Source organism: Schistocerca gregaria, chromosome 6 (genome assembly GCF_023897955.1).
Source record: "Schistocerca gregaria isolate iqSchGreg1 chromosome 6, iqSchGreg1.2, whole genome shotgun sequence".
NCBI lineage: Eukaryota > Metazoa > Arthropoda > Insecta > Orthoptera > Acrididae > Schistocerca > Schistocerca gregaria.
In genome coordinates, this window is record NC_064925.1 from 3,903,470 (window position 1) to 3,929,554 (window position 26,085).

Below are 26,085 nucleotides of genomic sequence, written 5' to 3' on the forward strand. Positions count from 1 at the left end.
ATACTTCAGCCGAACACACTCGATTCGGGCAGTTCATTAAATCTACAGGTTATAGATAAAAAAGTACCTATAACTTCCAAAATATTTTGTTTTAAAAATATGATTTTAAATTTATACTCTCCAGATTAAATACAATCATACTGTGGCGTTTTTCTATTTATTTGTCCCCCTGCCCTGTCACATATAACGTCAACATGTTACGAACACGATGTGCATGCAACCAGAACCTGCTATCTGCTGAGTTGTACTACTATTTTGATGGACAGAATTGCCCCAAAAAATTGGCTTTCAGCGTAGTTTCAAGTTTTAGAACAGTTAATTTAACTTAAGAAAGATTATGTATTTACTATTAAAAACAGTCTTGATCACGATTTATTTATTAAGGTGACCGGTTTCGACCACTGCTGTGGTCATCTTCAAACCGCTGAGTAGGAATCTCTTTCTGCTGGAGAATCACTACTCGAGTAGTGTATTCAAAAGTAATTAAAGATGTTTTAATTGTGACATATAGCCACCCTGGCGCCACCAGAAACGAAGGATCCTCAAGCTGTGCGTGGAGTACCGAGAGACCGACAGGAACTATCGTTTTATTTTTGATTAATCATATGATAGTAACACTGCTGACTGCGATATTGCAGTGGATAATATGCAGGTTTTTGCTAGCGCTCACGTTCAATTTGTTGGTTATTGGAACATTAATATCGCCCGAAACATCAAGTGGAGCTGTGACTTGTAACCCAGAAAGCCATTACATTAGCTGACGGGATTGTTTCCAGAACGAATCTCTCACTTTGCAGCGGGCTGTGCGCTGTTTTGAAACTCGCTGGCAGATTGAGTATCTGACCAGGACTCGAAGCCGTAACCTCACCCGGGCAGCTCGGTCGACAAGAGCACTGCGTGCCGAAGGCGAGGCTTCGGCTTGCGCAGTATTTATCTGGCAGCAAGTCTCAGATCCACAGTAGCTGTGGGTTTCGCTATTTAATAACTGGCTCTCGACTGAACGTCGCAAAATGAAACCCGGGTGAATGACACATGCCGGGAGCTCTGTGAGGCTATTCGTGGACGATGCTGTCCCAAGTGCGCAAATTGCAACGACAAAACTGTAGTGAAATGCATGGAGGCCTGCAGAGACCGACGAATGACGCATACACGGAGTTCACCGGTTTCAAAAACAAAGTATTGCACGTAAATAGGCAAAAGGCCCCATTACTCGAATACACTTTTGGTAAAGAAGTAAAAGCCGTAAAATTCAAATAAATATTGGATTATCCTCTCGAAGCGACGTAAAATGGAACATCATAAGACTAGGCGTAGGAAAGGAGAGGGTAGGTTCATATTCATTGAAAGAAAGCCGAGGAATGGCAATCCCTCCACAAGCGAAGTGTCTCACGAAAGACTCGTCCGGCTCATTCTTCAGTGTTGCTGTTCAATCGGGCAGCGTTTAATGGAGACAGCAAATATTCGAAGAAGGGTCGAATAATTCGTTAAGAGTCCGTTTACGAAGAATTTATGGACAAACTGGCGCTTACACGGCGGCTTACTGAAAGTTTTTTCCTTCTCACACAGCACCCGCAAATAAACAGTATAGAATATAGCTTACCCAGTGGCACAAGTAAGGGGTGTCTTCCAGACGATGGAAGCCGCGTTAAGAGGCCAAAAGAAAAACCCTCGTATCACGTGTCGGTGGACCCTTGCAGCTTCTGATTAGTAGTTTCACACTTGTCGAGCCATTTACAGATACAGTATGGAACAGTACTTTCCTTTTTAAGTTATTGGCTCTAGACTAGCTTCACAGCTGAAATGACAGTGAGTGGGACTGTCTATTTCCCAACTGGTTGATCTTTAAGTAAATGTCAGCCTCGGATTTATCAACCAGCATATTGTTTACAATATCGTTTACAAAACATACGAAACAACGAAATTCCCAGGCGAATCGGCGAGGAGAGGACTGTGTGTAAACCACTAACCAGCAGAAACTACTGAAACATGGGATTAAGACACCAGGGATAAAACTTGCTTTGTTCTACAGTGAGCTATAGACGGTAAACTATACTTGGAGACAGATTCAGTATAGACAACAAAAATCAATTACTTTGGGTCCAAGTGCTACTCTAAGATTGAAACTTTGGCGGAAGTTGGCCGAGCGGTTCTAGGCGCTTCAGTCTGGAACCGTGCGACCGCTACGGTCGCAGGTTCGAATCCTGCCTCGGGCAGGGATGTGTGTGACGTCCTTAGATTAGTTAGGTTTTAGTAGTTCGAAGTTCTGATGACCTCAGATGTTATGTCGCATAGTGCTCAGAGTCATTTGAATTTTTTCCAAGAGGATTTTCACGGAAGTTTCATGTCACGGAAACATTGCAGAAAACTAACAGTCGCTTCTCGCAGTCAAATCTAAAAGCAACACAAGGTATTAGACTGAACTCGCGTAGATGCCAACGAATCATTCATGGCTACTAAATGCGTTTCGCGAATGGATGATTAGTATACGGTGCAATAAGTGAATTCAAATAAAATTCAGCTGATTCGACGTGGAATGATGGTTTCGATTCCATGTCTCCAGTAACAAAGCGATGGGGTTCAGATACATGCATTTCTACTTTTCTTGATCCTTTCCACTGTCCTATAGAAAGGAGTGTTGCATTCCTAAAGAGTTTTACATTGAAGTGTCCGTAAAAGCTGAATAAAATAGTTGCACATCAGCAAAGAGAGTAATCTGAAAATCTAGGAAGACAGGTAGATGACATCAGGAAACATCTCAAGACCATAAGGCTTGGTAAATGTAAAACGGCACCTTTATGTACCAGCGGATGTGAAATTGTCAATATTGACGATGGCGAATCAAACGCCCTGACAGTAAAAATAAATAAAGGCGGGAATAAGGGGAAACAATCTGAATTGAAAGTTCGAGACAGTGGCGCGCCAGACCACTACTTGAACCTCGAAACCATGCCTGCAGAAGACAAACTAGATGGTTCGAGCACTGGCCCGGCACTCCGAAATGCCACGATGTCTAAAACAGCTCACTCTCCACTTGAGAGAACAGTTTTAATTGCCCTGCGGTGGAATTCTAATTAACGAAAATAGTACCTCACCATTTGCTGAGCAACTCGTAAGTAGTTTAATGGCGCTGTCTTACTACTGTTAGATTTGATATTAGCACGTTGCTAACACTTTCTAATACATCACGAGAAACGTCATCATTTCGCATTTGTATACTATTTTTAATGCTTAGGCCAACAACGGCTTTAAATTTCCTGGGAGCAGTCAGTGTATCTTTTTCATAGGAGAATGCTTCATTTCATTGAAAATTGTTTACTTTAACAAATTTAGGTATCACAAAAAACAAAAATACGCTAAAGTTTTGTTTTGTTGAGTGAAGATTACTTAACATATCACGACGTACACAATACTGTGGAGTAGATCAACATGATATGATGTATGTTCTGACAAGTGGGGTTCTATAACCAAGAATGAAGAAGTGCAATCTATTTGCTGCTTTCGTTGTCATACCACAGTACACTACAGTATGTTACCACATATCTTCAAATTTAAAAAAGCAACAGTACTAACGGTTGATCCATTCTACGTTACTGACTGGGTGGATTCGTGACATGTTGACAAATGGGATCGCAACTATTTTTGTAGAATGTTACATGATGCTACCCAAAGTGATCAAAATTAACTAATCGTGCACCAAATAAATTCTTTGTTTTAAACTGAAAATAGCCTGACGCAGAATTCGACTTGTTTCAGACGATTTCAGTTTGTCTAAATCGAATGACAGCAGTGTACTACAACTGCTAATTGTGAAACGGTACCTTTTTTCGAAGTCTAGTCGCATACATTGCTTGTCGGTATGTCGTGAAGATCGAACAGGCGTTGTATTCACGGAAACGCTGCTAATAAACAGGTACTACCAAACAAACATACAGCTATTATTGATGACTGGCAGGATTCAACACGATTCACATTAACCCCAAGCAATTGAAACCAGGCACAGGCAGCTGCGTCCAGCAAACTGAAGCGGAGCGAGCTACTTGTTTGGTGATGCGCCATTGGTCAGTGCTAGGCCAATAGCTGGCCGAGCACATGAGGGTCTCAGGCTGACCGGCCAATTCAACACTACTGTCAAATCCCGGGTTCGTATTTTCATCACTTCCTTCCCCTGTCGTCGTAGTGCTATCAGCTCGTTTCACACAGTAAAAGTATATATACAAGATGTTACAAAAAGGTACGGCCAAACTTTCAGGAAACATTCCTCACACACAAAGAAAGAAAATGCGTTATGTGGACATGTGTTGGGAAACGCTTACTTTCCATGTTACAGCTCATTTTATTACTTCTCTTCAAATCACAATCATGGAATGGAAACACAAAGCAACATAACGTACTACCGTGACTTCAAACACTTTGTTACAGGAAGTGTTCAAAATGTCCTCCGTTAGCGAGGATACATACATCCACTCTCCGTCGCATGGAATCCCTGATGCGCCGATGCAGCCCTGGAGAATGGCGTATTGTATCACAGCCGTCCACAATACGAGCACGAAGAGTCTCTACATTTGGTACCGGGGTTGCGTAGACATGATCTTTCAAATGCCCCCACAAATGAAATTCAAGAGGTTGAGGTCAGGAGAGCGTGGAGGCCACGGAATTGGTCCGCCTCTACCAATCCATCGGTCATCAAACAGATTCTGTTGTTAAGAAGCGTACGAACACTTCGACTGAAATGTGCAGGAGCTCCATCGTGCATGAACCACACGTTGTGTCGTACTTGCAAAGGCACATGTTCTAGTAGCACATGTAGATTATCCCGTATGAAATCATGGCGGTGAATCGAGGAAGGACAGTACTTACTGACGAAACTAAAATGAGCTACAACATGGAAAGTAAGCGTTTCCGGACACATGTCCACATAACATCTTGATTTGTGTGTGAGGAATGTTTCCTGAATGTTTGGCCGTACCTTTTTTTTTATATCATGGACCGCACGATTTCTTTTATCAGCTACAACGAATACACGTACGAAACAATTTTTTCTGTGAATGCGACAGAATAATAGTTTTGCTTTGTGTGTTAAATGGGAAACAGTTAACGATATGAGACACTATCAATTACTGTTCTTTAATTTGTTCATGCTCTATCGAAATTATATAGTAACTATGAGAACAAGACTAACGATTAAATCTCAGAAATGCGGAAGCGACTGTATGACGTAGAGACCAAGAGGTGGGAGAAGTGGTGAAGATGGAGTGAAGAGTAGTCACGACAGAAACGAAGTTTATACTTTGTAGTTTAGGTGTCATCATAAAGACTAGCTACGAGCGTAATGGCCCGAAATCTTCAAAAGCACCTGCTTAGTTTATTTATGGCTTTATTTGCAAACGTTGGGGTGTAATCTGATCACGCCTTATTCATATTTTAGTACTACACACTCTATGAACCATTGGTATAGACTTTAGATTTCGCATGGAATTTTAAATAGTAATGACAGAAATAATGGCGCAACAGACGTGCACAATACGCTTGCATGTAAACAGCCATCGAGACACTTAGGGTTTACTCCGCAACAGAGGACGATAATATCCGCATACATCTGTTGATTCAGTTATTCTATGGAAGTGTGTTTCCTTGCAGCTGTTCTTATTTTATTTTGATGATTACGTGACGTATGTACAGTCGGTTTCCAACTTTCTTATCTCCAGGTACGATTAGGCGTGGTTCCTGAACCGAATGCTGTTATTGCTATTGCGTCGCACAATCAAGCAAGGTGACACATAGTTTGATAGTCCGTATCAGACGCTCTCTGCTTCTAAACATTTCGACCCAGAGATTGTACATGCATGGGATAAACAACGCAATAAATAACAGCTGGCAGTTGTACGGACATACGGTACGTAGCCGACTACATGAATATTAATGATTCTGTTTATTTATAGCCCATGAAGAGAGAAATTTGTTCAGTTTTATTTGAAACATAGTAAAGTATGGTGTATGAAAGTACCGATAATGACAGACGGTTTTCAGGAAGAGGGCAGCTGAAATTAGTTAGGTGATCGCGTGACATGGTACATCTGCGCCTCGGTGTCAATCATGCGATCAGTGTTACAGCCCTGTTAAAATGGTAGAACTTTTGAAGTCTATTGGAATAATACGGGAGGGTGGACAAAAATATGGTGACACCGAGAGAACTGCATACTTGAACATAAACTGCACATGCTCGCCAAGCCTGCAGATTGAGCTGTTGTATTTGACGGAACAGCAACTGAGCGGCTTCCTCAATTCTTCGTGTGAGAGTGTGTCAAAACAGTGTTCTGTGTAGTTGGGAGTGCATTATGTCGGAGCTAAATGAATTCGAGCGTCGGCAAATTGTTGGCGCTCGAATGTTGGGTGCTCCCGCGATCAAGACGTCCGGTGTTCAAAGATTTATACCGCGAACAAGGAAAACGGGAAATCAGGGTTAGCTAAGTAGCAACGCAGACGAAAGCGTGTCTTGAGCAGTAGTGAATGACGGTTATTCAATCGGACTGAGATGAAAAACAAAATGACCACAGCGGAAAGATCACTGATGAACTGAATCTCGTACTCGCGAACCCTGTCACCAGCGAAAGAAAGTGAAAGGAGCTCCATATGTAGTGAATTTCAAGGCAAACAAATTCCAAAATGAATCATCAGTAGTGCAAATTCTAGTAAAAGGGGATTGTCGCGCCGAAGCCGTAAGACTTGGATTATGGAGCAACGGAAAAACGTCATTTGGTCGGATGAATCTTGTTTCACACAGTTTCCAACTTCCAAAGAAATTCGGCGAAAGTGTAGTGATGATTTTGGCACGAAGATCGAGGTATTCCATGGACCCCATGGTTACACTTCAAGATCGCATTACTGCCAAGGATTATGTGACCATTTTGGCTGATCAGGTCGATTCCATGGTACAGTGTTTGCTCGTCAATGATGATGCTGTGTTCGAAGATGACAGGGCTCCCCGTTCACACAGCTCGCTTCGTTCAGGGTTGCTTTTGGGAACACGAAGATGAGTTGTCGCATCTCCCCTGCCACCGCAGTCACCATACTTCAGTATTATTGAACATTTATGTTCTACTTCGGAGAGAAAGGTATTTGACCGCTATCCACGTCCATCTTCGTTAGCTGAACTTGCCATTATTTTGAAGGGCGAATCGCACGAGATTATTTTCAAAATGTTAGAGGACCTGTATTTATCCATTTCGAGACGACTGTAAGCCACTATGCATGCAAACGGATTTCTGTCACCATATTAGATATGGTAGTGTATTATGTTTTTGCTGTTTCCATTTTTTTGTCGATCCCCAGTGTTTCAGAAACTGAGAAGTTTCATAGCTATGTTTGTCCTGTCCCTTCGATGCATTTGTCCAGAAAGGAAAGGAGATTTTGGACTTTTATCACATTAAGACAAGGGAACTTTCTTTTTCCTTATAACCGCCTTTCGGGGGACTACGCGAGTGCTCTGCAGGAATGGACAAGGTAGCTGCAAACACTGTTCGTCTAAAAACCGGCTTCCTCTGTGTATTAATTCGATCTCAGAAGGGCACTGGATGGCGTAGTTGGGGTTGACGAGTTTCTAAACCAGAAAGATTGGCACAAGGTCACCTGCAGCGCAGTGCCCGACAGGTGTCGCCGCCGATGCCAGCCTTCTACGCGAAACACATTCTGCTGCAGACCTTGGAACTGTGTTCTCCTATAGAGCAGTGAATTTGGTACGCCAACTTGACCCACATAGGCGACAGGGTAGCAGATCATCGACTTTTACATCTACGTCAATACTCCTAATGCCACAGTCTAGTCTTTGGCGGAGGGTACTCTTGTATCGTTTCCCCTTCCCCACGTTCCTATTTCATTCGTGGAAGACAGGCAGGAAAGTAGAATGTCGGTGGCTTGAATGAGTCAGAGCCTATCTAATTTTAGTAGTGCGGTCATTATGTGGAGATATAGGCTGGAGGAAGTTCTAAGTACGAATTGGTGAAGATGTCGGATCGTGGAATTTCGTGAGGTAGGGGTATCCGCGAGACAGAACGACTTTCTGACAATGCCGCCGCGTCGGTTCGTTGAGCATCCATGGGCCATTCTTACACAAGAGATGAAAACAATACCGTTAATCATGCGGTTCTTCTTTGAATTTTTTCTGTCCCGTTATTCCGACATTGTAAGGCCTTGTTACACTATTGTGAGGTACTTGATACACAATTTGTCTGGTATGCCGTACGCACGTTCTTGGTTGCAACAGCAGAATCGGCGAAAAACGGTTCCTGACAACTGCAGTGAGCTTTACACGTTTTCGTCAAGCAATCACGTAATGCAGTTTTTGTGTTTGTTGCTATGGCAACGCCTGTCTTTTGCAGCAATATGTGCTTCGCGTCGAAGGCTGGCAACGGCGGCAACACCTGTCTGTCACTGCACTGCAGGTGACCGTGTGGTAGGATTTCTGGTTTAGAAAGTTATCAACCCCAACTGCACCATCCAGTGCCCTTCTGAGATTCTACCGTCGCGGTATCTCTGCTATTCGCGCGAAAGGACGAATATGTCCGCGAGCCAATGTTTTGTTGAGGAAGGCGGAATGAACACGGAGGTAGCTGGTTCCCCATTTTAATGCTAGTCTTTTGAAGAGGAAGATATTCACCCCTATTTCGTGCTCTGACACGAACATCTTTCTCCTGGTTCCCTTCTTTTCCCGTTACAGCAAAGGTGTCTTGGTTGTCTGTGTAAAAACGAATTCTATAGGTCAGTGAAATTTTGACAGTTTCATACACTTTGACACACATAAAGAACAAATAAGCACGTGTAATACGTGTAATCAACATAGACTAGTTTGTTTTAAATTTTTTCTGGATCTTTGCCGGCTTGTGATTTGTATCGTAACAGTAAAAATGTCGTTGGAAATACTGTACGTGACTAAATTTGCAGTCTTCCCAGTTTTACACAATTTTTAACAGTCATTTTAAGTTCTTTTCAGGCACGGTAACACCCTTTTTAGCTCATTTTTGTCACCGCAGTACCACTTGGGGCGTATTTGTATAGGCGTGAAGTGCCTATTAGCCATCGACAACGCATTAAAGTTCTGTTGATGAAAAATTCTGACTGAGAACATAGTATGGTGACCTGAGAACCCTCGCGTTGACCCTAGGACCTTTGCCGTATGATCACTACGTCAGTTGAAACTGCGCTACACCTCAGACCTGATAACACGGACGAAAGTACTGTAACTTTCACTCTCTGGTACGCGTAGTAGCATCGAAAAAAATTTATAATTCCCCGAGATTATCATCTAATAAATATATGGTGAAAATGTCTATGAACTGCCATGGATAGAAATAATTTAAGTGGTTATCCCCACAACTAGTACTTTTCATACCCGAAACTCATGGTTTTTCGGAGTTTTCTCGGGAACAGCCTATGAATAAATGGTGCTTTCATAATCCGCCCAAGGTCCACCCTAGACAACACCTAATGCAAAGGAACCGACATAACTGTCCGTTCCGATAGCTGAGTGGTCTGCCGGCACGGTAGCTCAGCGTGCTCGGTCATAGGGTTAGCTAACCTCCGTAATAAAAAACTGAGTGAACGGATCAACAAAGAACCTGGACAGCTGTCATCGGACGTCCGCCACGAACAAATTCATCGAGCAATATAGAGCAAAATGAGAGCCGGCACGGTAGCTCAGCATGTTCGGTCAGAGGGTTAGCTGCCCTCGGTAATAATAAAAAAAGTTAATCGATCAACAACGAACTTAAACGGATGTCTTAAGACGTCCGCCCCGAGCAGATACAACGAACGAAAGCGAACAAGACGAGATTAAAAAAAATAAAATCAAAAAAGAAGTGGTCATCGTGACGGATTGCCGTACTACGGGCCCGGGTTCGATTCCCGGCTGGATCGGGGATTTTCTCCACTCAGGGACTGGGCGTTTTGTTATCATAATTTCATCCCAATACGGCGCGCAGGTCGCCCAAAAAAAAAAAAATGGCTCTGAGCACTATGGGACTTAACACCTATGGTCATCAGTTCCCTAGAACTTGGAACTACTTAAACCTAACTAACCTAAGGACATCACACAACACCCAGCCATCACGAGGCAGAGAAAATCCCTGACCCCGCCGGAAGCAGGTCGCCCACTGTGGCGTCGAATGCTGCAAGACCTGCAACAAGGCGGCCGGACCTGCCCCGCAAGGGGCCTCCCGGCCAATGACGCCAAACGCTCATTTCCATTTTTTACCACCATAATTGCCCAGTATGCGCAGGCTGAAGGAAGTGTGTGCAGTAATTAAATTTTGACTCTGTGTTGTAGGATAGCCACACCATTCTTTTGACAGGTACAGAAATGATCGCTAGGCCAAGGGCTGTTCAAAGCACGGAACTCGAGACATGATCCCCCCTGAAAAATCGCATTTTCGCTCGCGGCTTTTTCGAAAACATGGGTAACGCGCCCAGTCGCGCACGGACCGATTTTAATGCGAGCACCAGTACGTGTTGTTGACACAGTGTAGCGGAGCTGACTGGGGAAATAGTGTGCTTGTTTCTGCACGGTACAGTATTCCAGAGTCCACTGTACTGGGTTTGACACTTTACGTGCCTGGTAATACATCGTAGTGATGTTTCGAAGGTGAGTGTGTGGCGAATAGGTGAATGTCAGTCTGCGCATGATGTAGAGGTAAAACAGACTTTAATTACAGATTTACGTGTGTTCCACTTGAAAATAAATATAACTACCTAAATTTTGTTATAAATTAAATCATTAATCTGAAATTCTATTACAGTCCCATTTAAGAATGGCAAGTGTGTAGGGGTCCATAGTTATAAAAATATTTTAACAATTTCGTGTACATTATAGGTAGTCTGACTTCTGGGATACTTCGAAACGCTTTCATTAATTGCAAGCATTTGTAATTTCGTGGTTTTGGTTCGAAAATTTTAACAAGAATTTACTTCGCTTCCTGTAATTCAAATGTGTGTGAGCATTATGGGACGTAACACCTCAGGTCATCAGTCCTCTAGAACTAAGGACATCACACACATCCATGCCCGAGGCAGGATTCGAACCTGCGACTGTAGCGGTCGCGCGGTTCCAGACTGAAGGGCCTAGAACTGCTCGGCCACACCGGCCGGCCTCCTGCAGTTCGATGAAATTGAAATGTCGTAACTTTGTGTGAAATAGGAGAAAATTAGTCACCCGCAGAAGACATCACAGCAGTACTGTGTAAGAATGTCCTTAGCCTTGATAACTCGTCGAGTAGAAGATCGGACTCGTAGGAAAAATCTAGCTGAACAGACTCGCTGATGAGCAAACTGCTACATGTTCTGTGTGGTTAAGATGGGCTGATTTAGCGGGGCAATGGAAGTACGATGGAGTCTCCTAATTTTTGTAAAACCAGGAAACTATGCACGAAGCCAGGTGAAGAAGACTAATCTTCGGAGAGGGGAGTGTACACAGCGTACTCATCCCTAAGGTCTAGACGAAAGGACAACACATGGTGACTGAGAATGTTGAACTTTCTGGTTCACGTTCGCAGTAATCTGAATGAGTGAGCCCTAATTCATGGTACGAAAAATACTCCCAAAACGTAACAGTAGTACCTGCAGATTGAGCTGCACCCTCTGAACACAGCTCTACAGTGGAGCGTTGGTGCCCTCGGTGCCTCGTATGGTATGAAATACGGACAACCGCCGGAGCACAAGACGCACCTCCAATCAGCTACTGACCATCTTGTGCGCGGCTGGACCCTCTGAAGAAGTGCAGCTTTATGTGCAACTGTGTGCAAGGCCTGTTTGCGAGGTAGCAGACTCCAGACGGCCACTCCGCGGAACGTTCGTTTGGAAAATGGTGGAGATGAACCTGTATTCACTGCAGTCCCTTCGGGTTTCAGTGCGATTTTGCTTGACTCTTACTTCGTCGACTATGTACTATCGACTGGAACGTAAATACCCTCTTCACATCAATGACTTGAGTTAGTGATGCCATGTGCTAGTTGTGCCCCATCTACTGCGTTCCTAAGCGACCACTTTCCTGTTTGTAAAGAGTGACTAATGTTTTGTCACCACGTAGACTGAGAAAGGCAATGCATTGCCGTTCCCCTACTTCCTAGTCCGCTGCAAACGAAGTGAGTGCCTTGGCCTCAACATCTATATAAAACCTATTCACAGCGGCCTCTATTTTCACGCCATCAGGCATCACCGCCCAGCACAAAGTCACTGTGTTGCAAACATTGATTCATAGTGCAGGAACGATGTCAGACGCCGATAACGCGCACCGTGAGCTGAGCCACCTGAGCAACATCTTCGGGAAGGACGACAACAATGTTGACCAATTAAATTAAGTGATGTCGGGAAAGAACGACAGTAACACCATCGACGAGGGCCAGGAAGAACTTGCTTGCTCGCCTTTCTGTGGCTCCGTATCGGGTAAGATAAGCCGCCTGCTGAAAAGACAAAAGATCAAATCGATTTTCAAGTCCGCGACAAAAATCCAGTAATTGCTGATACCAGTTAAAGATGCAGAAGGCCACTTGGCAACTGGCTTCTTCAAGATACTTTGTGTGTGCGGCCAGTCTTACGTCGAGCAAACAGTATGCACTGCAGAACAACGCAGGCAGGTGCACGAGATATTTCACCTCGTACGCTACCGTGAAAAAAATGCGTTAGCTGAGCGTGCTTGAGACAACAATAACCCGATCAAATTTGGTGAAACTTATGTCGCTGCTTGGACTGCGTAATTAAGAAAGCCATCGAAACAGAAATACCGATAATACCCTTAACACACACAGCGACCTGCAGCTCGGCACGGCGTGGAATCGAGCAGTCGCGAGCTCGAAGCGGGTACACGAGACCTACGAGGAAGACAGGTCGCGGCGCGTACGTCACGAAGGAAGGCCTGAGGTAGCTAGCTCGCTCAACTCAACAGACAATCTACGTTTCTACACCTGTTAGCTCGCAACTAGGTGTGTACGTACAAAAGAGAACGTGTTCTATTTGAATACGCTATTATGGAGTCTTACTGCTATTAGTCCAAAGGCCTACTTATAATTTGTTACGGCTGTACAGGGGTACAATAGAAGTAAAATCATGCCACAATGATTATCAGTTGCATGAAGCCCCAGTGAAATGAGGACTTAAGTAGAAGAGATTAAATGGTCGTTCTGTTATTTGTATCGAGCGTTGATCTTAAATTTTGTTTTAGAATTGTTAATTAGGAAGAGTTCGTAATAGATTCCAGTGGAAGATGCGATTCTCGTCAGTAGGTACGCGCCCAGTTGCGAGTTAACAGGTATAGAAACGCAGTTAGTTGCTGGCCTGAGCGAACGAGTGAACTCAGGCGTGTGTTCATCACGTACGCGCCGCGGCATGTCTTTCTCGCGGGCCTCGCGTGAGCACCAGTGACGTCACAGCCAGCAGCTAGTGTATATAAAGCCGTACCAGCAGCCCACTGGCAGTCCTACCACTTCGAAAATGCCAACGAATGCTTGGTTATAGGCTCGTGAAGCTGTAACTATCTGCCACGGCTTCAAACTTTTTATTCTATATTATCGCTAAAATATTTTCCCCTAGCGGCAGAAGTCAGAGCTTTTTCCTGGAAGTACCGTGACACTATGTCTACTACGGTTTTCGAGCTTTTCTCCCGTTGCGTGTGGAACGCTCTTCTGTTATATTATTTTTTTTGCAAATTTAAAGACATGTTTTTAAAAGGTCGTAGACATTACAGTTTGTCATCTTTTTTGCAGTGTTTTATTTTGTTCTTATCTGCAAAATTTGGCAAAGAACTTCCAGTGTTCTGTGACGTGGATTCCCTTATGTTTGCTGCTATATTCCATAGGCGGCAGGAAGCTGGAAGGCTTGCCTGTGCGCGGCGGTCTCCGCAGCTGGCGGCGGCGGAGCTGGAGGAGGACGAGGGCGGCTCCTCGAGGGCGGCGGGGGCGGCGGTCGGGGGCGGCGCCCTGGCCTCCTCGTGGCCGTCGGCGTCGCTCTCCGTGAAGAAGTCCGAGTCGGTCATGGGGTCCTGCGGCTGCGCCAGCGCCAGCCCGTGGCCCGCCGCCCCCGCCACCTGCGCCTTGGGCGGCGGCCCGGGGGGCGACGACAGCTCGGCGCCGCGGCTCGCGGGGCGGCTGCTCTCGCCGTCCCCCTGCAAAGGGGCGAAAAAAGTCAGTCTGGTAACAAGGAAGTCGTTTACAGAAAGCTACATCGTATCTGATATGCATTATCGAGATGGATTTACTTACAGATTACAATGCAATTAGCGACACTGTCGGAAAAGAAGTGCAACACCTACAAAGACTCTATTCAGTGACACCAGCTCATGCTGCGAGGTTTTAGTGTTAACGACTCAGCGATGAGGCTTGTCTGCGCGCCCTCTGATTTCCCTCTCCAGACAGTAACTGTGTTTAGAGGTGAACACCGTTTGCTACGTTCATTCTAGGGTTCAACTATGCTGTACCGACGAGCGCGTTCTCCTGTCGAACAGCTTCACCCATTTCACAGGGACCGCATTTTGACTCCGCAGCAAGCAGGGCGAGGGTATCGAAGAGCTGCTGCACATACACAACTGGCCATTAGAATTGATACATCACGAAGATGACGTACTACAGACGCGAAATATAACCGACAGGAAGAATATGCGGTGATATGCAAATGATTAGCTTTTCAGAGCATTCACACACGGTTGGCGCCGGTCGCGACACCTACAACGTGCTGACATGAGGAAACTTTCCAACAGATTTCTCATACACAAACAGCACTTGACCGGCGTTGCCTGGTGAAACGTTGTTGTAAAGCCTCGTGTAAGGAGGAGAAATGCGTACCATCACGTTTCCGACTTTGATAAAGATCAGATTGTAGTGTATCGCGATTGCGGGTTATCGTATTGGGACATTGCTGCTCTCGTTGGTCGAGATCCAATGACTTATCAGAATATGAAATCGGTGGGTTCAGGAGGGTAATACGGAACGCCGTGCTGGATCCCAACGGCCTCGTATCACTAGTAGTCGAGATGACAGGTATCTTATCAGCATGGATGTAACGGATCGTCCAGCCACTTCTCGATCCCTTAGTCAAAAGATGGGGACGTTTGCAATACAACAACCATATGCACGAACAGTTCGACGACATTTGCAGCAGCATGGACTATCAGTTAGCTGACCGTGGTTGCGGTTACCCTTGGCGCTGCATCACAGACAGGAGCGCCTGGGATGGTGTACTCGACGACGAACCTGGGTGCTCGAATGGCAAAACGTCATTTTCTCGGACGAATCCAGGTTTTGTTTACAGCATCATGATGGTCACATCCATGTTTGGCGACATCGCGGTCAACGCACTTTGGAAGCGTGTATTCGTCATCGCCATACTGGCGTATCACCCGACGTGATGGTATGGGGTGCCATTGGTTACACATCTCTGTCACCTCTTGTTCGCATTCACGGCACTTTGAACAGTGGACGTTACATTGCAAATGTTTTGCGACCCGTGGCTCTACCCTTCATTCGATCCCTGCGAAACCCTACATTTCAGCAGGATAATGCACGACCGCATGTTGGAGGTCCTGTACGGGCCTTCCTGGATCAGAAAATGTTCGACTGCTGCCCTGGCCAGCACATTCTCCAGATCTCTCACCAATTGAAAACGTCTGGTCAATGGTGGCCGAGAAACTGGCTCGTCACAATACGCCAATCACTACTCTTGATGAACTGTGGTATCGTGTTGAAGCTGCATGGGCATCTGTACCTGTGCACGCCATCCAAGCTCTGACTCAATGGCCAAGCGTATCAAGGCCGTTATTACGGCCAGAGATGGTTGTTCTGGGTACTGATTTCTCAGGATCTATGCACCCAAATTGCGTGAAAATGTAATCACATGTCAGTTCTAGTATAATATATTTGTATAATGTATTCCCGTTTATCATCTGCATTTCTTCTTGGTGTATCAATTTTAATGGCCAGTAGTGTATTAGGCACAATGCAAAGTTTCTTTCACCAGTGGTCTGAGGAACATTCCCTCACCTATAGCACACCTTTTGGACGTTCGCGAAGTACACACGCACGTCAGGATAGACTCTGGGAGCAGCGGTAAGCGAAAGAACATGATCCGGGGACGATGCACCTGCTGTGTCCCCAGGGACCACTGGGGAAGGTCTGGTCACAGCGGGATTCAGATGGCGAGTGTCTTTAGCCAGGCTACCGCAGACACCACGACACCGACAAGCGTCGCCTCTGGTGTCCTGAAATAACTGCCAGAGGAATGGACTAGTGCACTGTTGTTCTCAGTCACGAGAGTAGGTTCTCTCAGTGTGTGAGTGTTGTACGTAAACGTTGTGAGCTGCTCATTCCACTGTGCATTCGCCCACAACACACAGGTCCCATCGCAGCCTCCACGGTGTGGACAGCCATCACCTTTAACGTAGTCACGTTTGGTACTTCCGCAGGATGAAGTAAGAAGCCCTCGCTACACTGCTCAGGCTGTTGTCCCCGTACTGTTGTCATTTCTTCCACTGGAAGCTGGTGCGCTTTTCTTTCAGCACAAAGCACCTCCACATACGACTGGTGCGCCGCATCGTGCTCTTCATGATGAACTGCTTTGGCCAGCAAGTGCACCAGATCTCTCGTCATATCAACAAGTATGGCAGATGATCAAGCGGTAAGTAATTCCTGCTCCAGGACCTGGAAGAACCACTGAAGGATTGCAACGTAAGACGCAATAAACTTCGGGCCATGTACCGCAGGATGTCATTCGCCACGCCTGCGTTACGCAGGACAGAGAGCGGTGTGGGGAGAAGGGCGATGTCTAAATGGTCGTGCGACTGTTTGGGCACCCTTTACCGTGAAATGTGTTTCATTTGGCTTTAGTCTTTTACCAGTGATTAAGTACCTGTCGCCTCACTTAATGAAATGAACTTGTCCTTCGAGTGTTGCTTTTTTCCCCGCAGTGGAAGCAACATTTCATAAAAATAAACCAGAAAGACAGTAAAATATGAAAATCTAGCCTATAGATACAGGAATGCAATTAAATTCAGGGTTAAACATTAGCGTTAATAAGATACACTGATGACACTGATATTCAGTGTCAAAGACGATAGCTAATTATAAACATAATGAAGCGAATCAGTAGTCTACTGTGTACAGAATATGGATTCAAATTAAACCCAACAAAGACGAAAGTAATGAGGACCAGCTGAAATCAGTTTAGCAATACAATTGACATTAAACTTGGGGAGTGAAAAGTAGAGCGAGTGAATGAGTGAAGGAATTCTGCTGCCTACGACACAAAAAGAAAAAGAAAAAAACATATGCACCAAGCAAGGACTTAGAAAGCAGACTAGTACAGGCAAAGAGGACATTCCTGGCAAAAATAAGTCTAATATTATCAAACACTGGCCTTCATTTGAGGAAGAAATTTTTGAGAATGGACGTTTGGAGTACAGCACAGTACGGTAGTAGTTAATCGATGCAGGAAAAGCGGAACAGAAGTGACGTGAAGCATTTGTCATGTGGTGTTATAGATGGATGTTGAAAATTAATTAAACTGGTAAGGAATGAAGTTTCTCCACAGTGTCAGCGAAGGAGTTAACACATGGAAAACACTGATAAGAAGGGACAGGACCATAAGACGCATGGTAAAACATCAGGGAATAACTTTCATAGTACCAGAGGGAAATGAGAAAGGTAAATACTGTAATGGGAGGCCGACTGGAATACTTCAAGCAAATAATTTAGGACAATGGGTGCAAGCGGTACTCTGAGCCAAGGGAGCTGGCACAGGGAAGGAGTAACCACTAGTAGTCAGCTAAACGGCCGCTTACTCAGAAGAAAAAGGGAGCTCCGTCAACGCAGAGCAGGGCAGCGGCCGCAGCGCACAGTACCTGGTAGCCGGTGTCGAGGCTGGTGATGGAGGTGACGGACGTGACGAAGCAGTGCGCGGCGTGGGCGGCGCCGGGCGCGGGGGCGGCGAGGCCTTGCTGGGGGGCGGTGGCCGGCGGGGGCGGCACCGCCACGGACGACCGCGACGACGGCTCCGCCGACGAAGACGCTGCCGGGGGACAGGACGACAACAGCAAGTCGTTAATGAACCGCTCGATTGTCGCAGCTTAGCTTTGCTTCAGCTCGTTTTTGTTTTATCCATTACAGTCCAGTCAGGAATATCACGCTGCCGTTTGCTGCACGCACAGCTGCCCGTGTAATATGGTCGTTCCACTTCGTATCGTCACACATTTGTATTCGCAACTGAACTGCTCGACCGTCTTTGACTAGCCTTATGACTTTCACAAAATAGTTTCTGCGTGTTGCAATATGCGAGATGTTTATATGTGAATGCAGGCTTTCCCGGTGTGTACTGCTGATGAAATCTTCTCGGCCTTCCATCCGGGTAGCTGCGTAGAAAATCCGCGACGTTTCGATGAGGGTCATTCGAAAGTTCCCCAGAAGATGATGATAGTGTCACTCATCGAAACGTCGCGGATGGAAGGCCGAGAAGATTTCATCATGCGAGATGTTTGTAACGATGTAAAGTCAAGCGACGTCACGCCAGTTGCTAACGACAGAGAAGAGAGGGCTGTGAGAAGACGTCAGCCAATTGCACGCCGACCGACCCCTTTCCAGGGCGATAACGCGACAGCAGCGGCCCCTATGGGAATAGGACATAAGCGCCGCGCCCGACGGGTCGCAGCCCAGCTGGACAGCAGCTTCAAGACTAGCGGCCTAAACAGAAGCGCCAGCTCTTGTTACCTCGCGTGTGATCTCTATGTAGCCCCGACTGGGAATTGTATTCACTGAAGAAGCTTGTTTATTTTGTAGGTCGCCCTTTGCTTGCGGTACTTCTGTGCACTTGTCAAAGTTAACGATTGTCTTTTCATTTTGGAATAAAACTCATTAATACGATTTGTTTGAATGTTCTCTAGAGATCCGAGTAAGAATGCTTCCCAGCACTGAGAAATGACATTTACACTGAGCATTGTGCGTTGGCATCGACAATTTAGGGACGCCAGTTGTGCCTGGAAATACGGAAGTAGCGGTAGGCCAAATGCGCCATACGCAACCGTGTGAAGGATGTAAGGGAAAGCTTAAGCTTCGTACGGAAAAAAAAATCATCGCACGAAGCAATTGAGGATAAAAATTTCATATCCAAGCACATTCAGCAACGAAGTAACTTCAGGTTATCCGGAAAGGTTAATCGCTGCAATGCGATAGGTCGGGCACTGAAAATCGTAATTATATTTTGGTGCTTGGACGCGATTCGCCGAAGATTGTTTTCTGTGCAGTGTCAGACTAAGCTGTATGTGCCGTTTCTCTCCTGTGAGAAGACTGTGACGGGTGCCCCTTACCTAGATATGCTGATCCCGAGAATTTCGTCGTCCAACAACAAGGGGGCACTCCCTCATTGGAACCCCGATGTTGCTTGCTACCTGAACGAAGAACTTTCTCGTCGCCGCATTGGATGAAACGGTGACAACGTAACCACGTTCCCTTGATCCCCATGGGCCGTCTCACTTAATGCCTCGACTTTTTCCTCTGGGGGTTATCAAGGACCGTATTTATGTAGCCTGCTACCAAGAACGGTGGGAGAACTATGAGAACGCATCAATGCCGCTGTGCTGACCACTGACAGCAAATTGCTACATGAAGTATGGAACGAACTATACTACCGCTTGGATGTGTGTCGCATGACAATCGGGGCGCTAATAGTACTTTTGCAGAGTGCAAAATGCGAACCTTTTGAGTTTACGTTTCTTTTTACGCATCACCCGTATTTGTACAAGCAATACTTTGAGAAACATGGAGGTTTAAAAACTACTGAATGCTTCATAACAGCCGTGTACACCGCTAGGTACAAATACCTGTGTAGTTCCGTAGTGTGAGTTTCGTATTCAGTTGTGAATGGGGCAGTGTGGTCTCTGCACAATGTCTAGAGTGTCAGCGTGCCTCATTTTCTTTTGTTTAGGGCGCTCAACTACTAAGGTCATTAGCGCCGAGACACAAACGTTAGTGCATTAATAGTGTAAAAAAACACTAGGGGGCAACATCAGAAAGTACTTACAAAGACGCAGAGAAACAAAATAAAAGAGTTAGATCTTTTTGGACAAGTCCGTCAGTGTAATAAAGCGAAGGACACGAGCAGCTGCTCGAGCGTCATCAGCTAAAAGTTCCTGTAAGGTAGACGGCAGACACAGGACGACACGAGAGTGAATAAAACGGGGACAGGACAATAAAACATGGCGCACCGTCAGTGGATGACCACAGGGTCACTGCGGGGCGGGCTCACCGGACAACAGGTAGCGGTGGCTAAGTCGGCAACTCCGAGTCCGCAACCTGGCCACAATGACCTCTCGCCGGGAAGGGCGTGACGAGGTCGTCCAAGCCGTCGGGATCGGTTTGATGGCCCTAAGCTTGTTTTCGTGGAGAGAGGACCAAGCCGCATGCCGCAATGATGAAACGCGCCGGCAAAGAACCCCACTAGCATCAGTTGATAGGACACAAAAGGAAGCTGTCCGAGGCAGGAGGGCAGCAGCCTTGGCCGCAGCATCAGCAGCTTCGTTCCCAGGCACACCGACGTGGCCAGGAATCCACAAAAAAAAAAAAAAGACGCCGGTATTAGCTACGACTAAAAGGACCGTTGAATTCGTTGCACGAGAGGGTGGTCCGAATATGGGTCACGGAGACTCTGAATGGCGCTCAAAGAATCAGACCAGATGGCATAGGGAGAATGACGATGGCGGCGGATATGCTGAACAGCCTGATAGAGAGAAAAAAGCTCAGCTGTAAAGCTCGAACACTGGTCAAGGAGCCGGTATTGAAAGGTGGTATCTCCAACGACAAAGTCACATCCGACGCCAGCAGTAGTCTCGGAGCCATCTGTGTAAATAAAGACGTTATTAGCGAGCTTCGAACGAAGTTCGACGAACCCCGAGCGGTATATCGAATCCGCGGTCCTCTCCTTTGGAAGCGAGCCGAGTTCAAGATGAACGCGAACTTGAGCCTGGAGACAAGGTGGCGTCGGGCTCTCACCCACTCGAAAAGTCTTAGGGAGGGTAAAATCAAGTTGCTGAAGCAGGTGACGAAAGCAACTCCAGCAGGTAGCAGGGCAGACATACAGCCAGTATTTGCGGTCGAGAGAGTCGTCAAAGAAAGAAGGGTGGTCGGGCATTGATATCAGTCGGCAGGCGTACCGACAAAGCAACAAAAATGTTCAAATATGTGTGAAATCTTATGGGACTTAACTGCTAAGGTCATCAGTCCCTAAGCTTACACACTATCCTAAGGACAAACACACACAGTCATGCCCGAGGGAGGACTTGAACCTCCGCCGGGACAAAGCGACATATCGCGCCGGCAGTTTAGCTTCGGCATACAGACTCTCAACAGTGCTGCTGTAGAATGCTCCAGTCGCCAGACGTAATCCCCGATGGTGAAGAGAGTTTAGACGGCGTAAGATGGACGGCTAGGCAGAAGAGTAGACAAAGCTCCCATAATCCAGCATTGATAGGACAATGGACCGATATAAGCGAAGCAGGAGCATTCCATCTGCTCCCCATGGCGTACCGCTGAGAACACGGAGGACATTTAGGGAACGGGTACAACGAGCAGCCAAGTAAGACGCATGTGGAGACCAGCAAAGTTTCCTGTCAAGCGCGTGCCTCGGTGTGTCAGCACGGGAAGTTGCCCCACGGATTGGCGTGCATCCAGAGTGCTCAGTACTAATCGTGACGACACTGCCTCCAGGACAGATCGGAGCGAGGTGTCACGTTGCTGCTGTTGTGAACAGGAGGAATGAAGCCGTCCATCCTTAGATCGGGAATCACTGAATGAACAATACTTGCACCAGAGAATGCCTCTCGCTGAAACGTCACACCCGCCAAATACTGTCACAGTCTGCTGGGAAGAGGCGCCTTTTTATTGAGTCCACTGCGTGCAGCACAGCTCAGAGCCACGTGCCCACATAGCACACACTACCAGCTCCACGCTGTCAGGGACCCTACAGCAGCGCTGCCCGGATTTTCAGCGGAAAATTAATCGTTACCTGTTTTGAATTTGACATAACACTTAAAAAGCGTCCAGTTTGTTTGCAGCGGTGGAAATAACAGGCACTGACATGAAACTGCATTTTCTAACGCTTGAAGAATACATTCGACGTAATTTTATTAAAGCACACTTTACGTACTACCAATCGGCAAAAGTGTCTGATTTACATTATTTGTCCCACTACAGTCTCAAGTTTGTTATTACAAAGGAGATGTAACAAAATGGCGTGTGTGACAGGTTTTCTGCAACCGTAAATCACTTCTACGTCTAGATTACATATGTTAATGGCAGCTGAAGAGAAGTTTAATTCTACGCGTATGCAGCTTTCAGAAAACAACAGAACTGTACTTGTTTCTTCACGAAAAAATCTGAAAACCTAAATTAGCTAACATATGTCTGCGGTGTTGCTATAAGGCAACCCCCAGCGCTTGACCTGATCTTTGCAAGTAATCTGTCACTAACCTAAGTACCGCTGCCGTAAGACTTACGTTACTCGAGTTACGTTCGTGAGGGGATAATGGGCCGTCGTAATGTTTTTAGAATGGCATGTAGTATTTTGCTCTAAAACACATCAGAATGCAAAGGCGAGATTTGATTCATTACTTTTTCTAGATGACTGTCTCTCCCTATGTAGGTGGTACGGGACAAAATATTTTCGCATTTGGATAAGAAAATAGGCCGTTGAAATTTCGTGAAAAGATGTCATTGCAACGAAAAACGCCTTTGTTTTAATGACTGCGACCCCGGTTCGTGTATCATATCGTTGACACACTCTCATATTTCGCGATTATACGAAACGAACTGCCTTTCTTTAAACTTTTTCAACCGTTTCTGATACGGATTTCATATAGCGCAGCCGTACTCCAGAAGAGGGCGGACAAGAGTAATGTAGGCAAGCCTTTTTAAGTGTGTTGCGTCTTATAAGTACTCTGCCATTAAAACGTAGTCTTTGGTTCGTTTACCTCGCAAGATTTTAAGACAAAAAAGAATTAAAGACAATAGCTGCCTGTGGGCGTTGATTTACATCAGTGGGAGAAGTTGAAAATTCGTGTTGGACTGGGATTCGAACCCAGGGCTCGTGCTACTCGACAGATGCGCCGACCACTTCGCCATCCGCACGGCTCGTCTTAGCACGCCTCCCGTCAGACGCAAATTCTCAACCTGTACCACACACTACTGATGTATGTCATTACTAGTAGCTTCTCACAGATTCTCAAGACAATTCTAAACTGACGTGCATCAGCATTGGAGGAATCACTGGCTGAAAGGACACTACAAATATAATTAAAATGATGACAGCCAACAATACCTCCAGATCAGATGCACACAAGGCCAAACTCTGACGGGAATCGACGAGATGCGAGTAATGCGGCGGTACGTCAGCAGTACGTGGTATACTTTGAGACTTTGCGTCTGAATGGACGCGTGCTGCGACAGTCCGTGCGCTTGTGGTGGCCAGTGTGTCTGGTTTATGTCTGGATGGTCAGCGCGTCTGCCTAGTGAGAAAGACCCCATTTCGAACCCCGGTCTGGCGCATATTTTGAAATTGCCCTATTGATATAAATCGATAAGCACTGCCAGCTAATATCTTTAATTCCTTTGTGTCTTTATTCTTAGTGGTTGCAGGACCAAATTTTTCTGTGAGATAGTTCCAATTTAACATCATCGTAACTGTAAACCTTAGGTGCTTCCTTGGATAGACAACCTTTAAATTCGTACCATGTTTTATTTAACCTAAATGTAATGGCTATTTTTTAACACACATGAGGAAAACAACACACTTTTTATTCTTAAGGATCAATTTTCATTTTTCGCACCATGCAGTTATTTTTTATAAATCATTTTGTGATTTGTGTTTATGATCTGACGATTTTACTAGACGGTAAACTAGAACATCATCTGCAAACCATCTAAAAGAGCTGCTCATACTATCTCTTAAATCCTTCTTATTAGGTGTGTTTAAAAAATACTTTCAGGGAGTTTAGGGGTAGCTTCCTTACACGAAAAACAAGAAAAAGAAGCTCGTATAAGCATATGCTCCAAAACCCTTCGTCTTCGAGTTATTGGTTGGTTGATTGGTTGATTTGGGGGAAGGGACCAAACAGCGAGGTCATCGGTCCCATCGGATTAGGGAAGGATGGAGAAGGAAGTCGGCCGTGGCCTTTCAGAGGAACCATCCCGACATTTGCCAGAAGCGATTTATGGAAATCACGGATAACGTAAACCAGGATGGCCGGAAGAGGGTTTGAACCGTCGTCCTGCCGAATACGAGTCCATTGTGCTAACCAGTGCGCCACCTCGCTCGGTTTTGAGTTATTAATGAAAGTCTACGTTCAAAGGCTTTCCACGTACAATCAAACAGTTTCACTTTTATCTACCCACCCATTTGACCCATTGTATACTAGAAGACGTTGTGTTGCCGAGAAGAGTTGTCATTCGTCTGTCTTACGTTGAAACAAGGCAGGATATCGATTCCTTGAGCAGGCAGATAAGACTTACGCACGGCTGCACGAGTGGTAATGGAACGAGGCCGCACGTCTCTATCAGACGGCGTTTGCAGACCAAAGATAGCCGGGTTATTCAGCCCTTAGTTGCGTTGCCGAGACAGGATTCGTAGCACACGGACTACTGACCGCGCCTCATCAGCAGGAGAATGTTTCAGACGATTTCGAAGGGGAGCGAGGTGTCCGCGCAAAAGAAATGACCGTGGCATGTGGTATTTCTCTGAGTTCAGCATGGACGGTACTTCACAAGCAACTCGTGTATCCGTGTCAACGTCTGCAGGACCCTTAATGCCTACCTATCTCCCATCACGGGAGAATTTTTGCCTATGGTTTGTTGCATCAACTGCCATTTCGTCGTCTGTATCTGCAGTTTGGTTTACAGATGAGGCAAGTCTTGGAAGAGATGACATAACAAATTTGACAACCAACGCATTTGGGCCTATCGCTCTCCTTATGTTGCAGTACAGGCTACGGACCAGCATCAGTGCGTGGCTCGTAGGGTCGTACAGGTGCTCTCTGCAGGGTCTATTCAGAACACCCCTGAAGACATACTAGAAGATGCGTCCCTGTAAATAAGAGGAAACACGAGGTCTGTGTGTGGCGGTGCTCCAGTGGATTTCAATGACAGTGTTCGAGATGCACTGATTAGTTCCTACCATGAGAGATGGATAGCTAGAGCAGGACCAGTTCCATACGCTTCACATCCCTTGTCCCTCAAGACCTCATTCATTTGGATTTTTATCTCTGGGGGTAGCTTATTGGTCTATCCAGCACACCGTATGGGCGCAGAAATTCTTGATGGACGTCTCATGGGGACCTGGGAAACCACTGGAAGCCCATCAGGGTGCGACATTCGACATATGCATGAGTATTTAGAAGAAAGAGGAGAACGTTTCTGTAGTATCCTCGTCCTCACTGTAGAGCCTTGTAGCGTTAGGAAGCAAGAAAGAGGATGTTGTGGGTGGCCGGTACCCTCTTTCTAGAACACAAATGAACACGTGGATTAATTTCTCTTTATTTACGTTTACTGGAAACGTTTATTTAACTGGAAGAGTGTCCGTGTGTTGTGGTACAAGGTCTTCCGTGACAGTCCTCTTGCAGACGATATCAGTTATTATGCTATGACAAAGTTTAGTCTCGCTATAGTGACTAAGCTGGTCGCTATGTACTGTCGTAACCTGTGACGTGAACTTGGACCTCTCTGATAATTGACTGTGTGTCGGTCGGTTCACAGAGCGGTCTAAGTTAACGTCAAATGCTACGACAGTACATAGCGACCAGTTTAGTGACTATAGCGAGACTAAACTTTGTAATAGCAAGATAACTGATGTCATCTGCAAGAGGACTATCAGGGAAGAGCTTGTACCACAACACATGGACTGTTCCAGTTAAGTAAATGTTCACGAAAATACAGAACCGTATCGATCCACATTTGCATTTGTGTTGTAGAAAGAGGATATCGGTCACCAACACCATCCTCTCCCGTGCTTCCTTTCGGTACGAGCCTCTACAGTGTCGAGCTTTTATTATGAATGGATGTATTGGTGAGCTTCAATCAC

General features: G+C 45.8%; 1 protein-coding gene across 1 annotated transcript in view; it reads right to left on the reverse strand.

The window, feature by feature from the left end:
• Positions 1-26,085, reverse strand: part of LOC126277972 (treacle protein-like) — a 1,047,714-nt gene that overhangs the window by 543,071 nt on the left and 478,558 nt on the right. The window contains exons 5-6 of the mRNA XM_049977624.1: positions 17,870-18,036; positions 13,862-14,143 (exon numbers count right to left, since the gene is read on the reverse strand). Of these exons, the coding sequence (XP_049833581.1) occupies positions 13,862-14,143; positions 17,870-18,036 (449 nt within the window). The remainder of the gene's footprint in view (positions 1-13,861; positions 14,144-17,869; positions 18,037-26,085) is intronic.